Source organism: Emiliania huxleyi (assembly GCF_000372725.1).
Source record: "Emiliania huxleyi CCMP1516 unplaced genomic scaffold EMIHUscaffold_25, whole genome shotgun sequence".
NCBI classification, from domain to species: Eukaryota; Haptophyta; order Isochrysidales; family Noelaerhabdaceae; genus Emiliania; species Emiliania huxleyi.
Window position 1 is genome coordinate 75,895 of NW_005200170.1, and position 19,762 is coordinate 95,656.

A 19,762-nucleotide genomic window follows, 5' to 3' on the forward strand; every position below is an offset into this window, starting at 1 on the left:
GGGGGGGGGGGGGGTTGGCGCCTCGTGCAGCACTTTGAGCACTGCGATGTGCATGAAGGACGAGCGGACGACGCGCGACCAGTGGCACGCGAGGGTGCCGAAGAGCGAGTCGTGCAGCCAGGAGAGCACCTGCGATGAGGAGCACAATCACACGAGTCCGCGACACGGCGTGACAGTCAGCGAGGCGTGCGGCGAGGAGAGAGCTTCAACGCACGCGCTCCTCCGCGAGCCTGACCTCCCCATATCTCCCCATATCTCCCCGCATCTCGCATCTCAACGCGCCGCTCCTCGGCGAGCCGGTCGAGGCTGGAAGTGTCTCGGAAGTGTCTCGGAAGTGTCTAGGAAGTGTCTCGGAAGTGTCTAGGAAGTGTCTAGGAGAGGACCTCAATCCGCCGCTCCTCGGCGAGCCGGTCGAGGTGGTTGTACCTGGAGGAGAGGAGGGAGGCGGTCAGTGGACGGGAAGGCCACGCGCCGCGAGGCTGGTCGAGGCGGCGGCACAAGAAGATGAGCGAGCAACCAACCACCTTGAAGTGCTGCGACGCGAGCAAATACTGGATCTGCTGCAGGATGAGGTCGTACGAGTGCGCCTAGCCTCAGGCCGACCTCGGCTCAGCCCCCAGCCGACCGTCGCAGAAGAGGACGGGGCGCGCGAGTCGCGCCTCGGCCGCGGCGTTGTCTCGCAGAGCCGCGGAGGGCCCCTCGCGCCACCCCTCCCTCCAGAAGGAGAGCCCCCCCGGCTGCGAGCCCACGCCCGCGCGGCAGCCGGCCGGGGTGCGAGGCCGGTGCTCCCCCGACGCGCCGGACCTAGGCAAGAGAGGGGGGGCAAGCCCGTCACAACAGAGGCGTGTGAAGAGGCGGCACCCCCCCCCCCCCCCCCCCGACGCGCACGGCACCCCGGTAAGGAGGGCTGCTCGTCGGTGGCGGCGACCGTCATCAGGTCGGACAGCTGATGCAGCGCGCCTGCAGGCCGGCTCGGGGGAGGGGGGAGGGTGAGGGAGGTCCTCCAAGTCGGAGGGCTGCTGCAGCGCGCCGAGCACGCGGCGGAGGGACGTTGTCCCCGCCGCAGACACGATGATGCGAGCGAAGACCTGCGTGAGCGGCCGGTTCTCCTGCAGGAGGCTCGAGGAGGGCTCAGGGCAACGCTCAGGGGAGGTTGAGGAGCGCCCTGCGTGAGCGGCTGGCTCTCCTGCACGAGCGCGGCGAGGCACGACCGCATCGACTCTGGCCACAAGTGGACCGGCCGCTGCCGCATCTCGAGCAGGAAGGCCTTGATGAGCACCGCGTGGCCCGGCACGACGCGCCAGTTGGTCGACTCGTCCGGCTGCGTGCCCATCGCCGCGGGCGCGTGTCTCGTCCAATGCTCGAGCAGCAGGAAGAAGCAGTGGCCGCGCTTGCGCAGCCGCTCGCGCCAGTACCGCCCCCCGAGCGCGCGCTCGACCACCGCGGGCGGCACCGCGTTGGCCATGCCTTGGGAGAGCCACAGCGCGGCCCACGCGTCGAGCGGCGGGTCCGCCTCGCGCACCGCGCCGCCGCGCTCCCTCCTCCCGCGGGGGGTGCCCCCCGACGCGAACACGGCGCGCGTGTCTCTCGCCGAGGAGCGGGACGACGACCAGCTGGAGCGGCCCCGCCCGCCGGGGGGGGAGGCGTCGCCGGGCTCGGGCGCGGCGTTCCCCTCCCGCAGCGCCGCCCGCTGCAGCGACCAGGGCAGGTTCCACTCGCGCACGTGCTTGAAGCGGTTCTCGCCCGGAGGCAGGATGGCGCCGAGAAGCACCTGACGGGGTCACCCGTCCCTCCTCAGTGGCTAGTCCTGCCGCCTTGCGGGCGGGAGTGCGCCCGAGCGGCACCGGCCGCAGCAGCGGCAGCCGGAAGAAGGCGATCGAGAGCGCGTGCGAGCAGAAGACGCGCACCTCGGACGGCGCCGCCTTGCGGTTGAGCTTTGAGACGACGTAGCCGACCGTCTGCCACAGCACGTGCGCGTACTTCTCGAGCAGCAAGGCGGGGGCGCCGAGCAGCGCCGACGGCCCCAGCTCGCCGCGCTCCATCAGCGGCGTGAGGGTGGCGAAGAGGGCGGGCTGGTGCCGGTAGGGAAGGTGCTCGGCCTGCGAGAGGAGGTACGACCACAGCCGCAGCAGCAGCAGCTGCGTCCACGCCAGCCCCTCCGGCGACGGGTAGAAGAAGGAGAGCACCGACTCCTTGTGCGAGGAGCAGAGCAGCAGCTGCAGCCGAGAGCAGAGGATCGCCAGCCGACGGGCGCACATCTCGCCGCTGCCCGGCGGCCACCCGCCTCCCTCGCCGCCGATGCCGCCGCCGCCGCCGCCGCCGCCGCCGCCGCCGCCGCCCGCGCCGGAGGTCGGATCGGCGACGTCTCGGGAATGCCTCGGTAGTGTCTCGGAAGTGTCGCCGGCCGACACGGCGCAAAGGGAGGAGGCGGCCACCGCCGCGGCCGGCGGGAGGAGGGGTGCCGCGTGCTCGAGCTCCTAAGGGCTGATTGCTCCTCATGAGTGACTCGATTGAGTCGAGGAGGGGGAGGCAAGCGCTCGGGCTCCCTCCCCACAGCGAGCGGGCCGAGGGGCGACCGCTGCGCGCTGTACGCGTCGGTGGCGGGGCCGACCTAGGATGAGTACGAGCTACGCACTGCTACTCATGCTCACTGCTACTTCATTCACAGTCGGCTGGCGGGCCCGCACCCCGTACGCGTCCGTCGCGCGGCCGGCGGCGGCGGAAGTGTGCAGCTCGAGGATCACCTGCGGGTGCGTACGCTTCACAATGAGGGGCTGATCCTCAAGCGGCGGTGCGTGCGGCTTCGAGGACCTGCTTGAGCCCGTGCGTCAGCGCGAGCAGCGCCTCCACCTGCCGGGGGGGGGGGGGGGAGGACGGAGGAGCCAGTCAGCGAACGCAGCGGCACTGGTGAGCGGGATGGTGAGCTGCCGGACACTCGCCATCCCCTAGCTGCCGGAGGGAGGCCGTGCATCTCCTCACTCGGCCACATCTCGCCCATACTCTTCACCTGCCGAGGGAGGTCGGTCCCGCGCGGCGGCGGCCGGAACTGATCCCCGCCGCCGTCCCTCCCGTCCGCGCCGCCGCCTCCCTCGGCGTCGAGGGACTCGCCGCCGTTCAACTCGAGGGAACGCTCGACCTTGGCGGCGCCGTTCCCCCGCGCGGCGCTCGCCGCAGTCGAGTCGAAAGCGACCGGCCCGACTGGCAAGATGCCTGGGACCAACATCGACTGCTCTCACTAGCTCGTACTAGAGGGCGGCGGGCCCGGCGGGCAAGGTGCCATGCTCCGTGTAGAAGCCACCCGCCAGCTGCACGACTCGCGGTCCGTTGAGCACAACCACGCAGCCGGCGAGGCGGCCCACCTGAGGGGACAGTTCCGAGAAGGTTCCGGGCAACCTCCGAGCCGCGACCACACCCGCCGGCGAGCTTTCCCACCCGCTGCCCGTTCTTCCACAGGACTTCGTCAAACTCGGCGGTCGCGCGCCTGTTCACAGGAGCGGCTGGTCGGCCGGAGGAGAGAAGGAAGCCCCCCCCTCCCGCCCCCACTCGCGCGCCGCTCGTCGCCCGGCGTGTACACCTTTGTGATCGGCAGCCACACCTCGCCTCGCAGCCTCTCCTCCCTCTCCCCGCCCCCGCCCCCTCCGCCGCCTTCGCCGCTCAGGGCGGAGGAGGCGGAGGAGGACGAGGCGCCCACCGAAGCCGCGTACGAGCCCGGAGAGCGGAGGTGGGACGACGGGTCGCCTACTCCGTCGTCGGCTCAGCGGTCAGTGACCCAACATCGAGCCGAGCAATCCGACGCGGGAGGGTCGGTCGCCGCGAGGGGCGAGGCTCGGCGAGAGCGGCGCGGCGGCGGCGGCGCCACTGGCGGCTTGGCGGCGGCCGGCGACGCGCACGACGAGATGGAGCGACTCCTAGTCATTAGTAGGTCGTCGCAGTGAGTGAATGAGTGGCGTCCGGCGACGCGCACCGTCGAGACGGCGCGGCTCCTGGGCGAAGGCGGCGGCGGACGCCTCCGCCTCGATGGCGGGCCGGTGCGGCAGCGGCGACGTGTCGTACGAGATCTGGACCTGGGCGCCGTCGAGGAGCCGCAGCGAGCCTGAGAGGGGGCAGCAGAGAGGTGTAGCACAGGACGGCAGCGAGGCGCCCGGCGAGGAGCCGCAGCGAGCCTGCGTCGAAGTCGATTCGCATCGGCTCGCACTCGTCGCTCTCCATGGTGAGGGCCGCCTGTTCATGACTGACTGCTGATGAGCCCTGAGGCTCGCACGCGTCGCTCTCCATGGCGAGGGCCGCCGAGAGCGAGAAGGCCCGCTCGCGGTGCGCGGCCTCCTGAGACGCGACCGAGGTGTGCCGCTGCAGCGAGCGCATCGTCGCTTTCGCCCACGGCACCGTCACGGCGAGCACGCACTTTTGGATCATCCGAACCGTGAAGACGAGCCGGCCACGCGGCGCGCCGGCAGCGTCGAGGACGGGCAAGTCGTACCTAGTTCATGATTTCGTTCGCTCGTGCGCCATGAGTCGACAGCAAGTGCGGCGTCGAGGACGGGCAGATCGTACTTGATCGGCCCCGACGCGACCTCGCTCAGCCGCACCTCGCACGCGCCCAAGTCGGAGTCGGGCAGCACGCCCAGCCTACCACCAATGAGCCCGTCGCTGCTGGCAGCAGCCACTCGCTGCCGGCGGCAGGCAGCAGCCCCCGCCTCGGGTGGCGCAGCGAGAGCCGCACCACTCTCGTGGCGAGCTGCGCCGCAGAAGCAGAGTACGAGAAGTGTGCCCCGGACCCCCACCGCGGGGACGCCGCCTCGCCATGCCCCGACGCCGTCTCAAACGAGACCGGCCGCTGCGTCAGCCTCGTGCCGGACGGCCCCTCCTCGCCCCAGTGCCTGCCCGCCCCCTCCTCCGCCCGCCCACTCTCCCCGCCGAGCAAGCCGCTCACGCCGCCGCTCACGCCGCCGCCGCCCTCGCGCCCTCCTGACCCGAGGGGGCGCCGATCGCAACCAGTGCTTCGCGAGGGCCCACCTCCCCCTCCACCACCACCTCCTCCTCCGCCCCCCCCTCCTCCTCCGCCTCCTCTGCCGCTGTGCCCGTTGTCTCCTCCGCCCTCCGGCTGGTCGAGCGCGAGGGGGGGCAGCGCCTGCACGTCGGACGGGCGCGGAGCGAGCGGCGGCACGCCTATTGCGAACAGGACTCGACCGCTTCGATGCCCTCGCCGTGGTCTGCAGGAAGGCGTCGGGCGGCGGCTCGCCCCAGGCGACGGACACGCGCGGCGCGGCGGCGAGGGCGGGCGGCGGCGGCAAGTTGCGCGCTTTCTGGACCGAGACGAGCACCTCGAAGTGGAGCTCGACCTATGCGGGCAGCTCCTCCCTCTTCACCCACCCGTCCTCAACGAGGAGAGCACCTCGAGGGGGATCGCGACGTCGGCATCCGAGTCGGCCGGCGGGGCGTGCGAGCCGCTGTCGGAGCCGATCGAGTGGCTGTCCGAGGCGCCAGAGGCGGAAGCGCCATCTGGCTGGCGCGAGGCTTCGCCCGGCCTCTCGCCCTGCCCAACGCCCATCCCCTCCCGCTCACTCGCTCTCCACGCCGCTGCCGACGAGGTGACCGCCCGCTCGCCATCCGGCCCACTGGGGGGGGCAGCGCTGAAGGCGGGGGAGGAGGACGCCCGCACCTGGGGCAGGCTCCGAGCAGGGTCAGGGCAGGCTCCGAGCAGGGTCAGGGAAGGCTCCGTGTCGAGAGCGTGCGAGCCAAGCGCAGCGACTGTCGAGCGTCCTCTGGCACGTCTGGTGATATCCGCGTGTCTCTGTGCCAGCGTGTCTGTGGGCCTTGTCTCTCTTCTCTGTCGGTCTCTAGTCGCGCCTTTGGCACCATCACCGCCGAGGCGGCCGAGGGCGGCAGGCGGGCGGAGGACGAGCCGGCGGCGGCATGCGCGACAGAGGAGGGCGGCAGCGGCGCAAGTGGCGGCACCGCCGGCGGAAGCGGCACGACCGGCGCCAGCGGCGTGCGGTTTGCAGCCGCTCGCGGTATCAGCGGAGTGCCGGGTGCGGAGGTAGAGATGGAGTGGGTGCGTGTCCGAGGCAGCTGGCAGGGGCGCGCGTCGAGGACAGAGCCCGAGAGCTCGCTCGCTGCCGCCGCCGCAGGCTCCGCCGGCAGCTGCCGCGTGACGTGCTGCGACAGCGCCGCCGCCAGCGACTCGGCTGCGGCCGCCGACGGCGCGACCACGGTGAGGAGCCGGACCCAGCCGGCGGCGCCACACGGGCCGGCGAGGCGGAGGGCGACGTCCGCGGCGCCGCGCCGTTCGACGCCAAGCACGTCGGCCAGCGGCCACGTATTTGTCGTCCGGCCCGACGCAGGCTCGAGGGTGAGCAGCCAGCCGTCGACCACCACAAGCGCCCGCTCATAGCAGCCGCGCCACGAGCGCTTGAGGATGCGCCAGCCGACGGGAAGCGGTCCGGGCCGTGCCATGGACGCCGGCGTCCATGGCAGAGCCGGCTCGTCAGCACAGCTCATTGGGAGCAGCTCAGCGCCACGAGGCCGTCGCGGCGGTCGCGAGTGCCATCGTGTCGTCAAGTGTCGCAGCGGTGCTACGAATGTCTGCACAGGTTCCTATCTTCGCATCGCCCTCCCGGATTTTCTTTTTTCAGTGTATGTGGCTCTGTCGTGCATTCTTTTACCTAAAAGAAAGAAAAATCCAAGGTTCGCCGGCAAACATTCTCCGACTGCTATCACGCTGTCTCGTCTCCGGCACTAGCGACGAAACGATGGCCAGCTCTAAGCGCGGCGAGCGGCGCTCGCTCCTGTGCTTCCTCCGCCGCCTGCTTCCACGGGGCCCGCGCGCTCGTCCCCGTTTTCAACGCTCCTGGACGCCCGACTACACTGCAAAGGCGGGTGGCGAGGCCATCCCGTACGTCCAAGGCGAATCGAGCAGTGCTGGTACGTCGAAAGCCAATCGAGCGGCGCTGGTACGAAACGGGTGGGTGCGCTTTGAGAACGCCCCGCCCTTCGCTGGCCGAGTTCTCAGTGTCCACGGAGCGATGGTGTATCGCGAGCTGGCTTGCGCCTAGAATCGACCTTAAGCCTGGACGTCGATGTCTGCCTCGTTGTGTGCCCTTGTCTATTGCCGGTACGCCGTCTCGGGCTCCCTCCTCCCCAGGTCCTCCGTGTGTGTCTGCATGTATTGACGTGCCAGTACTCCTCGCGCGCCCTTTTTTTGCCTCTACCGGAATGTACAAAGTGTGAAAGATGTACGGCTCTTTGCGTTCCCGCTCTCTACAAAAGTGAATCGTGCAAGTAGCAACACACCGCTACACAGCAGCGGCCAGGGCGCAGGGGTGAGGGAGGGGAGGAGCAGGAGGATGGAGGTGGGTGAGACCTCAGCAGATCTGCTCGCACGCCCGGAGGATGGCCGCCTCGTCGATCTCGTACCTCTCGTACAGCTCGAGCACATCGCCTGTCTGCCCAAACTCCGTCACGCCCAGTGGGGTCACCGGGTGGCCGTGAACGCCTCCGAGCCAGGAGAGGGCGGACCTATACACGCGCACACGCATCACGGTTTTCGCACAGGGCCGTTTCGCGCTGCGCGGTGGGGGTAGGGGTGCGGACGGGTGTCCGTCGAGGACCGTCACCAGCCGAGCGCCGCGGGGGATGCCGCCCAGCAGCTCCGTGACGTAGCTGCCGCCTCTTCGCTCCTTCCACTCGTTGGTGAGGCGGTCGTAGGAGGTGACCTGCAGCAGCGCCGCCGACGCGCCGAGCGAGCGCTGTGCGGCGATCGCCTCCGGCGCGACGACGCCGCTGAAGGCGATGACCACCTTCGTCGCTGCGTGCGGCGGCACGTGCCAGTAGCCTCCGCGGACGATGGCGTCGTCGAGGGCCGAGTCCGCGGCAAGGTCTCGCGGCATCTGCTCGACGGCGCGCGTGGAGAGGCGCAGGTAGACCGCGCCGCCGTCCTCCGCCTGCATATGCTCAAAGCCCGCGCGCATCACTGCCTTGACCTCGTCGGCAAAGGCCGGCTCGTACGTGAGCAGGTTGGGCACCGAGGTGCCGATGAGCGGAGTGCCGATCGACTGGTGGGCACCGCCCTCGGGCGCGAGGGTGAGGCCCGACGGCGTTCCCACGAGCATGAAACGCGACCGCATGTAAGTGCCATAAATCAGAGAGTCAAGCGCCCTCGCGACAAAGGGGTCGTAGAGCGTGCCGACGGGGAAGAGGCGGTGGCCAAAGAGCTCCGCCGACAGCCCGGCAGCGGCCATGCACAGCAGCAGGTTGTTCTCGGCGATGCCCAGCTCGATGTGCTGCCCGCGGGCTGACTTCCCCCAGTTGTTCAGGGACGCAACGCCCGGCGCACGCGCCGCGCGGAAGTTGTCCGGCTCCGAGTCTCCCGAAGTGAAGATGCCACGCTTGTTGACAAAGCCGGAGAGCGAGGTGGTGGTGGTCACGTCCGGTGCCATGGTGAGCAGCCGGCCGGCAAAGGCGCTGTCCCCGCGTGCAAGCTCGAGCATGACTGCGCCAAAGGCGGTCTGTGAAGAGACGGGCTTGGCATTCGCCCCGCCGACCGACGGTGCAAGATCTGCCGGGATGCACACGGGTCCGGGCGAGTGCCGCCGCGTCGGCACCGAGTTGATCGGCGCCGCGGCGACGAGCGCGCGCGCCTCGTCGGGAAGCCCATCGAATGGCTCCCACTGGTTGGCTTCGCTCCGACCGTGCGAGGCACGAAACGCCTCAAACTGCTGCGACGTGAGGTAAAGGCCGTGGTTGTCGCGGTGGCCGGCGAGGGGGAGGCCGAAGCCCTTGATGGTGTAGGCGAGGAAGCATACGCGGCCGTCTGACTGGGCGGCGCGGTCAAACGCCTCGATCAGCGTCTCGTAGCAGTGGCCGCCCAAGTTCGTCATTAGGCGTTGCAACTCGTCGTCGTTGTACGAGTCGACCAGAGTTCTAAACGCACCACTGCCGAGCGAGTCCGCATCCGCCAGCAGCGCCGCCCGCCACGCCGCCCCCCCGGCGAAAGTGAGGGCGGAGTAGCGCGCATTCTCGCAGTGGTTAATCCACTGGCGCAGGCCCTGGCCGCCGGGGCGCTCGAAGGCGTCGCGGAGGCGCCTGGGGGAAGGAGGGGGCATTCGCGAGGTGCCTGAATGCGGGCAGGCAGCATATGGGGGCTCCTCTAGGCTCACCTCCCGAACTTGAGCGTGAGGACCTCCCATCCGTTGAGACGGAACATGCGGTCAATCACGCGAGAGGACTGGGGGCAAGGCAGGGCAGGTGAGCTGCACGATCTCGCCCCTCCCCGTCCGGCTGGCTATTTCTCGGCTACGTCTCGGCCTGGTCCTCCACAATCTTGTCAAGCGACTGGCGGTTGTAGTCGACAATCATCCACGTGTGCTTGGTGCCGAGCTTCCAGGTCTCCAAGAGCGCCTCGAAGACGTTGCCCTCATCGAGCTCCGCATCCCCTGTGGTCGCGGGTCGCGAAAACTCCTTGGAAGCTCATCGGGATCGCTCCCGCTTGTATCGCGCGCCCACAAGGACTATGGTCTGGATGTCACTCTCATCTCAGCTACAACTTGACCGACAAGGGCTATATGCCTGCCCGGCCGGTCGGGAACGACGCCCGTGCCGGGCCAAGCGGGCGGCACAAGCGACTTGCTGCGCAGGTACCCCTCGACCAGGCTAGTGGGCGGGAGGGAGGCAACGTCAGCGGGCGCTTCTCGTCAGTTCCTCGGACCGTAGAATCTCATAAGATGTGCCTTGTGAAGCAGGTGAGCGCTGCGCCGAGGCCGACGGAGCCGGTGGAGAGGTCGACCTCCGGAAGGTCCTTGGTGCGAGAAGGGTACGGCTGCACTCCGCCCAGCGCGCGAAAGCGCTGCAGATTGTCGCGCGACTGACGCCCCATGAGGTACATGAGCGCGTGGAAGACAGGACCGGCGTGCGGCTTCACCGCGACGCGGTCTTGTGGCTCCAGCACCTTGGTGTAGAGCGCAGTGAGGATCGAGACGGATGACGCACACGACGCCTGATGACCTCCAACTTTGAGGCCGTCGCGCTTTGGCCTATAGACCAACACCGCAGACGCACTCACTGAGTGGATTCTGCTGCGGGGGCAGGCGGTGTGGAGATTGCTGTCCTCTCGTTGTTGGCGTGGTGAATCATGAGCGAGGAGAGCCAGTTCACCCTTGACTCAAGCGCCTTCAATCGGGCGTGGGGACGCGGAAGGTCGGAAGCCGATACGAGACGATTGCCAGAGATATACTATTTGAGCGCCTGAAGCGCCCGCAGCTCCGAATGCGAGATGGATGGTGCAGCTGCTACCGCGGGTGGAGCAGCCGCCGCCGTGGCTGTGCTCACTCTGCGCGCGAGTTGCGAGGCAGGAGGTCTCGTGGCTCGCAGCAGCCTCGCCACCATGTGGATCTAGGCGATCGCCAACCAGCCTTTCCGACTTCCATCGAGTTACGTGCGTCCCTTGATTTGAGAGGTGTGAACTAGGCCCGCGGGTAGTCTCCCAAAATCCCCAGGGCCTCCAGGGCTCGCATACAAAATACGTCCTATGGCGCTGTGCGCTGGTCTGTGAGAGGTTGAGGTGTTCACATCAGCAGAGACGGTGAGTTCCAGATGCTCATGCCGGAGACGCGGCAGCCACCGCCGGCACCGGCTTGACGCCGAGGTGGTCCATGATTAGCCGAACGTCGCTCTTCAGCTGCGCGACCTGAGATTCGACGAGGATGGCGGCTTGAAGTCGCACCGCCCGCGAGTGAGGATTTCAGTCCTTCCCCGCACCTCTGTCCGCAGCCCGACGACCGCGTCCAAGGTCGCCTCCGCGCGCTGTATATTGCCCGTGTCTCCCCGCTGCTTCATGCGCATCTTGAGCTCCGCCACAATCTCGTCCACCTGCTCACAGCTAGGTTTGTGAAGATGCGCCGGCCACGCAACAGTACTCGTCCCTGCAGTCGCATTGACCAGGGCTTGGTTGCAGCCCCAGCCCGGGCAGATGGGGGCGTCCTGCGTACAAGTGCGCGTTGAGCAAGGGGTAGGCTTAGGATTTCACTCGCTAGGTGCGTGGGATGAGCCGACAGTCTCCGCAAATCTTAGTCAGACGGGAGCCTCAACTAGGCCGGGTTGTGCGGGTGAGCAGCGGCTTCCTTGGTCAGGCCCGATGTTACCCCGACGCAGCAGAGGCAGCTCGATTTATCGACGGAGCCGAGCTCACCGTACGGCCGGCGCGTGTTGACGTCACATGAGGAGCATTTCGTCTCGAATACGGCCTCCTCCCCTACGGACCGTTCTCGGAGGCTGATGCCTGGCCATGAGAACACGCACTACAAAGCGCAGCAGACCTTCGAGGATGAACCTCTTTTCACCAAGTACTCCAGGAACAAAAACCATGCAGTGCAGCGGGAACCTACCAGGCAAATCAGATGGTGGTTCCTGTTCCGGTCAGTCGTGGGTCGCATGTCCCACTATCTATCTCGTCAGAGTTTGACCGTTTTCATTCATTCCGGTCAGTCTGCAGTGAATTGCACATCTAAAAGTGGGCACGTCAGCCAGCAGAAGAGCTGCGCGCAGTGATCGGTCACGTCGTACTCCTTGTGTTCAAAGGTGGTCGCCTCACCGACTGCGATCGCTGCGCCACCCGTCTCCATGCTCGGGCGTCCAATTTCGCCAAATACATCTTCGAGGTCTCACGAGTTGCAGGCCGGGAATTTCACTCGCCGATTCTCGCTGCAATCTTCATGCCACCTCGCGGTCGTCCCACTCTCGTCGTTCTCTCCCTTGTCATTTCCTCCTCTGTCGCGTCGTTCTCTTCTGCCTCGTCCTGTGACGCCGCCGCCTGCCGGTCCCTTGTTCTCGCGGCTTCTTTCGCCTTTCGGCGCAACTCCGTCCTCCTCGCGGCGTATCCTGGCCCCTCGAGTCTATCGAGCTCCCCTCGCGCAAGGACCACATTTCTGACTCCCACTCCGATCATTTGCCTCCAAGTCATGTTGTTGCTCAGGTCCACTCTCTCTTCGAACACTCGTGCCTCTACGGATGATGCCGGCGCTGGGGTCCCCTTCGGATGCATCGTGACATCTGACAACTGGATTTCCACTGGTTCGTCCTCCTCGGAGTCATCTTCCCCGTCCTCCTTCCGCTCGGCTCTCCGCTCGGTACGTTCGGCGTGGCTCACCCTCCATGCCGTGAACACTCACTAAAACATTTCGACCGCAGTTTCTTCTTCTTTGCTTCTAGAGACGCGACGCGTGCGATGGTCTCTCGGCCGCGGCCTCTGCCTCCCCGTCCCGCCCGCATCGACGCTTCGAAACACCCCTCCACCGCCGCCTTCGCCGCCGCCTCCCTCTCCACGCGCCTCCTCCGAACTCCTCACCCCTCGTCACACCCACGCTGCACAGGCGGACAAGGTGCGGGAAGCAGCGCAGCGCATCTTTGCGAACCTGCCTTCGGGCGGCGGCGCGCCGATGGGAGCGCTCGGGCTGGGTGCGGTCGGGCTGACGGGCCTCGCCTACGGCTCCGCCAATTGCTTGTTTAACGTCGAGGGCGGCCACCGCGCCGTCATGTACCACCGGTTTGGCGGAGTGCAGCAGCGCGTGCGGGGCGAGGGGACGCACCTGGTGCTGCCGTGGTTCCAGCGGCCGGTGCTGTACGACGTGCGTGCCAAGCCGCGCATGATCCAGTCGCTCACCGGCAGCAAGGTCCCCTTCCGCCGGCGCACCTCTCGCCGCCGCTCGCTCGGCTGCAGCTCTGAACCTTCCCGGAACCGTCCTCCCCACAGGACCTGCAGATGGTCAACATCTCGCTGCGCGTCCTCTCGCGACCCGACCCCGGTGAGAGGGCGGTGGGGGGGGGGGGGGTTTCCCTCCGACACTCCCACTCTCCCGCCTCTCGGCCCACCACTCGAGTGGCATGCCCGGAGAGGCACCAAGTACTCGAGCCTGGCTGCAGCCTCGCTGCATCGGCCTCCCCGCCCCAGCCGCTCCCTCTTACCCGACTCTCCTCCCCAACCTCCTCCCCTCCCACCCCCCACCCCTCTCTCCCTCTGCCCTCCTTCCCTCTCCTCCTTCCAACCCCTCTCCTCTCCTCCCCTCCCCCACCCACCCCGCACCCCGGAGACCGCTCCTCCCACCACCCGGGAGATGAGCGAGATCGCAATCTCCGCAGGCTTCCTCCCCACAATCTACCGCGAGCTCGGCACCGACTACGACGAGCGCGTCCTCCCCTCCATCGTCAACGAGGTGCTCAAGTCGGTGGTGGCGCAGTACAACGCGTCGCAGCTCATCACGCAGCGCGAGGCGAGATAGAGCCGAGATGTGGCCGAGGTGGAGCCGAGATGCAGCGTCCCAGCTCATCGCGCATCGCGCGAGGCGGCCTCGCACACGCTCGGGCTCAAGCTGCAGACAGCCATGCTGTTCACCGGTGGTACACCGGGACTGCTGCTGTGGCACGACCTACTCTTGACCGGCATCGCTTGACGCGTGGCAGGCAGTCTCCCAGAGGATCTAATGTATGTATCTAATTATTGGCAGGCAGTCTCCCAGAGGATCAGGACGGACCTCCTCTCCCGCGCGCGCGAGTTCCACCTCGAGCTCGACGACGTCTCGATCACGCACCTCTCCTTTGGCAAAGAGTACACCGCGGCGGTCGAGGCGAAGCAGGTTGCGCAGCAGGAGGCGGAGCGAGCCAAGTTTGTCGTCGACAAGGCCAAGCAAGAGAAGAAGTCGACCGTCATCAAGGCGCAGGGAGAGGCCAAGTCGGCAAAGCTGATCGGCGACGCGGTGCGCGACAACCCCGGCTACATCCAGCTGCGCCGGCTGGAGGCGCGGCGTGTGGTAGGCGCATGCTAGTCATCGACCAGTCCTCGGTCATCCGTCATCAGCATCATTAGGCGGCGCGCGACGTCGCTGGCACGCTGTCCAAGTCGACTAACAAGGTCTACCTTGACACGCAGTCGCTGCTGCTCAACGTGAGCGCTAGTGGACGACGCCGGCTGCTCCACACATCAGCGCTGCTCCACACATCAGCGCTGCTCCACACATCAGCGCTGCTCCACACATCAGCGCTGCTCCCTCGCGTTAGCTGCTGCTCATCGATCCCTCACCCGCGAGTGCCGCCGCCGCCCGGCCGCGAAGAGGCGTGAACAAGAACCGTCCGGCGCTTAGGTGACCGATTCGCGCGACGTGCTGCTCGAGTCGCACACGAAGAAGAAGTAGCCACGCGGGAGCACGAGGGGGCGGGGCGGGGCGCCCGCTTCTCTGCGCGCGCGCGCCCGCCGCCCACAGCCTCTCCACTGCAGTCGACCATCTCCGGTTGTCTGCTTTGAGGGGGCGCGACGGGTGCGACGGCGGAGGGGCGGCGCCGCGAGGCGGAGGGAGGGGCGCGGCTTTGGCGCGGGGGCCGGAGGGGCCACGGGGAGAGCGGGGCGCCGGCGAGATGATGAGGTAAGAGGTTGAGGTATATTCGAGATCGAGCGGTTCGTTTTGAGAGCTCGCGGTGTCGTGCACCGACACGCTATGTGTTGTTATTATTGGTGCGGTAGTGGCAGCGCTGGAGACTGTGGAGTCTGCAGTGTGGATGTTCGCATCGCGGGCGGCAGTTTTTGTTCCTGGCTCCGATGCGCCCCCGCGCCAGCAGCCCCCCGCGCCTCTTCTCGCGCCCCTCGCCAGGACGCCACCGTCCACACGCTCCACAGTACGCGCCCGCAGAGGCAGAGTCTCAGCTGTGCGCGGTGCGCGCCATATCATCGAGGCGCAGGCGGGCGCGAGCGCCGCCGCGCTGCGCGTGGCGGAGGAGCACGCTGCACGGCTCGCGGAGCAGCCCGAGTGGCGGGATCCTCTCCGAGGTCCTCCTCTCGCCGGACGTGGGAGGCCGCGCGGTGGCGCCGACGGCGGTGGCTCGGAACCAGCCCCGCGTGCCGGTGCTCGATGGGAAGCTGTACGTTGTGGGCGGGTACGACGGCGACACGGGTAACTCATCCAGCTCGGTGGAGCGGTACGACCCCGCGACTAATGCGCGTGCGCGAGGCGGTGTGGCGGCGCTCGCCCCAACGGCGCGATTTGATCATCCTGGCATTGTCGTGGCTTAGAGGGGCGCAGTCTGTACTCTTTATTCGCTTCTCGAAGGCAGCAGAAACCCTGACAGTAGATCTAAGATTCCTATCGCCACGGGTGGCTCTACACTTGGCTCTACCGCCTCCCCTTCAGCGCGACGCCAATCCCGACGCCGACCACGAGCGCGAGGCCTGTGGAGGCTGCCGCGGCCGCCACAGACACGCCCGAGCCCCTTGCGCCAAGGTGGGCGTAGTACGCCTCGGACTTCTCGCCGCCGCGAGGGGACGAGGTCGAGCGCGTTGGGCTCTTCCGCACAGTGGGTGCCGACGACGAGCGGCGCGGAGCAGCGTCGTCCGACTCCTCGGCCACGGGCGGCACGCCGCCAGCTCGGCAGACAACGTCGAGTCGGATTCGGTCCGAGAGGAAGGTGAGCACTGTGTTCTCGAGCATGTCGTCGATGGTGCCGAGGACGAGCGCGTACAGCGTCGTGTGCAGCTGCGCGAGCATCTCGCGCTTCATCGGCTCCACAAACCAACGGTACAGAGGGTTGGAATCCTGTTGCGGCACCCCGCCGGCCTCGCGAGCGTAAGCCGCCACCGCCGCCAGGTTGACCGGTGTGAGCGAAAGTGACACCTTCTTGACACGCTCACGGAGGTCCGACCCCAGCGAGGAGCGGCGCTCGTCGTCCTTCCGAACGGGCTCAAACACGAGCTTTAGATCGTGGCCACAAACGGTGATGCGCAGCGTGGTGGTGAGCGCGTCGAGGAGGCGGAAGAGGAGCTTCAGGCAGTTTATGTAGAGCTGCCGCTCCACGAAGTCAGGCACCAGCGGCTGATTGACGGCTCGGTTGGCTAGCAATCGCTCCGCCATCCGACCCAACTCCTCGTTGTCGAGCGAGCCAGTCAGGCTGGCGAGTGCATTGGAACGCCAAGAAGCCTTCTCATCGCCCTCATCCTCGATCCGCTGCATCAGCAGCTTGTGGCCTGCGAGGATCTCCTTGCCGTGCACCGTCGATATGCCCCAATATATAGTGTTGAGCGCGAGGCGGACAGTCGATAAATAGATTTGCCGTTCAATCACGTCAGGGATGGCACCGATGTTGAGCTCTTTGTCGTTGAGGATCTCGTCGACGAACATCTCGACCATCTGCTCGGAGACCCCGCCCGGCCAAAGTGGGTTGGGCGGCATGGTGGCAAAGAAGTCCTCGGGCCGCTCTCGAATCGCTTGGGCCGCCGACTGCCGCTGGACTGCGCTCCCGGCGAGGCTGGACTGCGCGGCCGAGCGCCGTTCAGAGACCCTTCGCTTCTCGGCCTCGACGCTAGCCGCCTTGGTGCGCGGCGACTTTTTCTGTCCCCAGCTAAAGTGGGAGATGCGGACCGTGGGCGAATTCATCGGGAAAGTCGGGAAAGTGAGGGGGGTAGCGCGCGCGAAAGTCCGTCGCTGGAGGGACGACCTCTCCGAAAAAAGATCGGAAACGCGCATTGAGCACTTGAGCACTGGATAGGGTCGAATCCGCATGGTACGGGACCCCTCGAACGCGCATTGTTGTTCCAGTATATGTGTAGGTCGTCAGCTGTCACGATGCACCCGAAGGGGACCCCAGCGCCAGCATCATCCGTGGAGGTACAAGTGTTCGAAGAGCCAGAGTGGACCTGAGCAACGATATGACCTGGCGGCAAATGATCGCAGTGGGCGTCAGAAGAGTCGTCCTTGCGCGAGGAGAGCTCGATAAACTCGAGGGGCCAAAATATGCCGCGAGAAGGGCAGAGCTGCGACGAAAGGCGAAAGAAGCCGCGAGAGCAAGGGAGCGGCAGGCGGCGGCGGCGTCGCAGGACGCCGAGGCAGAGGACGAGAGGAGGGCGACGCGACAGGGGAAGAAGCGACAAGGGAGAGAACGACGAGAGTGGGGACGACCGCGAGGTGGCATGAAGGTTGCAGCGCGAATCGGCGAGAGACTGCGAAGAGAGCGGATAGGAAGACGAGGCGGACGCCCCGAAGGGTGGGCGCGACGGCTAGCGCATCACACCCTCTCCTTATATAAAATCCCTGTGTGGTGGCGGCGTGCCGTCCTCCCATCCCTCCCTTGGGTTGTCCGTTTTCTTTCTTTCTTTTATATATGTAGCTATGAACATTTGCTTTGTTCCACTACCTCATTCTTCGTTCCCGACACCACCGGCGCCTTGCCTCCAATGATTTGCCCAGCTTATCTATCCCTGCAAAGTGCCATCGCCAGTAGGCATACCGTGAGCAAGGAGCGTATGCAGCCAACAACTCTCCCTCAGCCTTCGAGCGATTGCGCCTCGCCACGTCCTTTGCCGTGGCGCCCAGCAAGTGCACATGTGCATGTGCATGTTGTGCACGGCAAAGGACACCGGAGGGTAAGGTTGTGAGCCCAATCTTCCGGCCGACTTCGAGGAGAAACTCGTTGAACGCGGATAGAGGAGCGACAAGGTCAATTCGCTCCAAGACACGCCGTTCCCACGACGCGACCTGGCTCGCACATTGTTTTGAGCACGCTCCAACCTGGCTGCATTCCGTCGCCTCGTCTCGCGAGGAAGAGCTCTCGCCGGGCAGCTCGACGAGCGGAGTCCGGTCGCCCTCGAATAGTTTGGTGAGGTCCTCGCCGCTGATGCCAGCGCGCGAGGCTTCTCGCCGCCACACGTTCCAAGTGTTAGGGTATTGATCAACGCGCCACCAGGGGTCGGCGCCGAGCCGCTGTGCCCATTCGAGCGCGGTCGTATTTGAGCGAGATCCGAAGAAGTTGTGATGTGAAGCCGTCTGCGCTGCCGGCTCCCGCACGAGCGCAGCCGTTAGGACGGAGCAATGCGACCGCTGCTCCCGAAGCGTGCGCTTCAACCGGTCAACCAAAATCAGATGCTGTGCTGGCGGAAGTCCTCCCTAGTGGTGCTCCATGTACACTCGTGGAAATGCTGCCCGGACCGAGGGGTCGGACCACGCTGAAAGGTTATTGCCCGTGTATGTCGGCCACGGGAACAGCGCTGGCTGCCCACAACCAGGCCCTCGGCACTGTGGCGAGAGGTGGCGATGAAACAGCGTCCGTATCTCCGTGCCGCCGCATTTCGCAAAGTGGTAATGCACGAGGAGGACGCAGCGTTCGACGGCAATCGGGGCGACCGACACAAGGTGGAGCACAACAAGCATGTTCGTTGCTCCTATGCATCCGCCGAGAGAAACTTGCGGGCGCGTGTTTCCTCTCCCCTAGGCTTCTCTGTCTCTGAAGAAAGAAAAGAAAGAAAAGAGCAAAGAAAAGAAAGAAAACGGACACCAAGGGAGGGATGGGAGGACGGCACGCCGCTACCACACAGGGATTTTAAGGAGAGGGGTGTGGTGCGCTAGCCGTCGCCCACCCTTGGGCGTCCGCCTCTTCCTATCTCTCTTCGCAGTCTCTCTCCGATTCTCGCTTCAACCTTCGTGCCACCTCGCGGTCGCCCCCTTCTCGTCGTTCTCTCCCATGTCGCTTCTTCCTCTGTCGCGTCGCTCTCCTCTGCCTCGTTCTGCGCCGCCGCTGCCGCCTGCCGTTCCCTTGTTCTCTCAGCTTCTTTCGCCTTTCGGCGCAGCTCCGCCCTCCTTGCTGCATATCATGGCCCCTCGAGTTTTGTTCGAGTCTATCGAGCTCTCAGAAAGAAAGAAAGAAAACAGACACGCCAAACGAGGGATGGGACGAGGACAAGGTCCCCACCTGCACGAGCAGGATTTTGGAAGGACGATCAGGGGGACAGGTATCGAGCTCTCAGAAAAGAGACAACCGGGCCCTTTGTTTTCTTTCTGCTCCGCGCCCTGATATCGCTTGCGCCATTACTCTTCGATGCAGTGGGCGACGTCGGAGGACGCCATACTCCACGTCGAGAATTCGCGAACCGCGGTCGCCATCCTCGGCGTCAATCCGAGCACCTGGACAGAGGCGGACGTCGGCCAAGCGTACCGCGCTCTCGCCAAGCTCCTCCACCCCGACCGGAGTTCAGCAGAGGCGGGGAGATCGCAGGCAGCCTTCCAGAAGGTGCACGAGGCGCGTGGCGCGCTCAAGTCCATCGTCGCGCGACGCGCGCCGCCTCCGCCACGGCCAGCTCCGCCCGCCCCGGCACAGCAGCCGCGGCCCGCAAAGCGGGCGCCGGCCAGCAAGCCGGCAATGGCGGGAAAGCGCGCCAAGTTGGCGCCGCAGAAGGCAGCTCGGCCTCCAGAGCCATCGCCGAAGCGGGCCAAGCCGGCGGCGCAGGCGCGGCCGCCGCAGTCACGGCAGCCGCAGCCGCAGCGCCGCAGCGCGGCGGCGGCGGCGGCGAAGCCAAAGGCGGCGGCGAAGCCAAAGGCGGCGGCGGCAAAGCCAAAGCCGGCGCCCAAGCCGGCGCCCATGCGGCCGATCCCGCACCGGCGCTGGATCATTTCGAGTGACGAACTCGTCCTGAATAGGCGAGGCGTCAGGAGCCGGGGCTCGGCGCTGCGGAGGCGGCGCTGCTGTCCCAGCTGCTGGCGGCGGTGCAGCGCTTCAAGGAGGAGAAGAGTGCCGCCGAGGCGACGGTGGGCGTGGGCGAGGAGTGGGCTGTGCACTGGAAGCCGCGCAAGAAGGCGGTCTGGTCGGGGTCGGGGTCGGGGGGCGACTTTTACGCCTACCGCCTCGCCTCGCCCGACCGCACGTACCGCTCGCGGCCCGAGCTTGTGCGGGCGCGCGAGCTGCCCCCCCACCCCCCCCCCCACCCAGCCACCCACCCACCCACCACCACCACCACCACCAC

The 19,762-nt window shown here is 66.8% G+C and overlaps 4 protein-coding genes across 4 annotated transcripts in view; 3 read left to right on the plus strand and 1 right to left on the minus strand.

The window, feature by feature from the left end:
• The first annotated feature begins 6,739 nt into the window (after positions 1 to 6,739).
• On the plus strand, positions 6,740 to 7,218 carry EMIHUDRAFT_354023 (hypothetical protein). The gene has a single exon (XM_005778059.1). It carries the CDS (start codon positions 6,750 to 6,752, stop codon positions 7,050 to 7,052), a length of 303 nt encoding a protein of 100 aa, XP_005778116.1. The 5' UTR covers positions 6,740 to 6,749; the 3' UTR covers positions 7,053 to 7,218.
• On the minus strand, positions 7,201 to 10,397 carry EMIHUDRAFT_450347 (putative transketolase). Its single transcript, XM_005778060.1, has 9 exons — positions 10,240 to 10,397; positions 10,103 to 10,164; positions 9,726 to 10,028; positions 9,548 to 9,648; positions 9,304 to 9,431; positions 9,156 to 9,223; positions 9,034 to 9,081; positions 7,591 to 8,919; positions 7,201 to 7,515 (listed from the first exon to the last, which is right to left on the minus strand). The coding sequence occupies exons 1-9, from the start codon at positions 10,378 to 10,380 to the stop codon at positions 7,362 to 7,364; spliced, it is 2,334 nt and encodes a 777-aa protein (XP_005778117.1). The 5' UTR covers positions 10,381 to 10,397; the 3' UTR covers positions 7,201 to 7,361.
• A 1,795-nt stretch (positions 10,398 to 12,192) lies between these two features.
• On the plus strand, positions 12,193 to 14,588 carry EMIHUDRAFT_435143 (putative prohibitin). Its single transcript, XM_005778061.1, has 7 exons — positions 12,193 to 12,220; positions 12,363 to 12,662; positions 12,743 to 12,794; positions 13,129 to 13,259; positions 13,494 to 13,784; positions 13,853 to 13,930; positions 14,127 to 14,588. Exons 1-7 carry the CDS (start codon positions 12,218 to 12,220, stop codon positions 14,175 to 14,177), a joined length of 906 nt encoding a protein of 301 aa, XP_005778118.1. The 5' UTR covers positions 12,193 to 12,217; the 3' UTR covers positions 14,178 to 14,588.
• Positions 14,589 to 18,825: 4,237 nt separating this feature from the next.
• EMIHUDRAFT_463393 (hypothetical protein) overlaps positions 18,826 to 19,762 on the plus strand; it is a gene marked incomplete at both ends in the record, with an annotated part of 2,027 nt that continues 1,090 nt past the window's right edge. Inside the window, 2 exons of the mRNA XM_005778062.1 lie at positions 18,826 to 19,374; positions 19,440 to 19,685. Of these exons, the coding sequence (XP_005778119.1) occupies positions 18,826 to 19,374; positions 19,440 to 19,685 (795 nt within the window). The remainder of the gene's footprint in view (positions 19,375 to 19,439; positions 19,686 to 19,762) is intronic.

Excerpts from the sequence above, each read along its gene's own strand:
- EMIHUDRAFT_450347 (XM_005778060.1), bottom strand. The coding sequence starts at position 10,380 with ATGGTGGCGAGGCTGCTGCGAGCCACGAGACCTCCTGCCTCGCAACTC. Across the intron at positions 10,029-10,102 it reads CACCACGCCAACAACGAGAG|GCCAAAGCGCGACGGCCTCA; the intron begins GACAGCAATCTC and ends GTTGGTCTATAG. Across the intron at positions 9,082-9,155 it reads CTCACGCTCAAGTTCGGGAG|GCGCCTCCGCGACGCCTTCG; the intron begins GTGAGCCTAGAG and ends TCCTTCCCCCAG.
- EMIHUDRAFT_435143 (XM_005778061.1), top strand. Across the intron at positions 13,260-13,493 it reads AGCTCATCACGCAGCGCGAG|GCAGTCTCCCAGAGGATCAG; the intron begins GCGAGATAGAGC and ends AATTATTGGCAG. Across the intron at positions 13,785-13,852 it reads TCCAGCTGCGCCGGCTGGAG|GCGGCGCGCGACGTCGCTGG; the intron begins GCGCGGCGTGTG and ends CAGCATCATTAG.
- EMIHUDRAFT_354023 (XM_005778059.1), top strand. The coding sequence starts at position 6,750 with ATGGCCAGCTCTAAGCGCGGCGAGCGGCGCTCGCTCCTGTGCTTCCTC.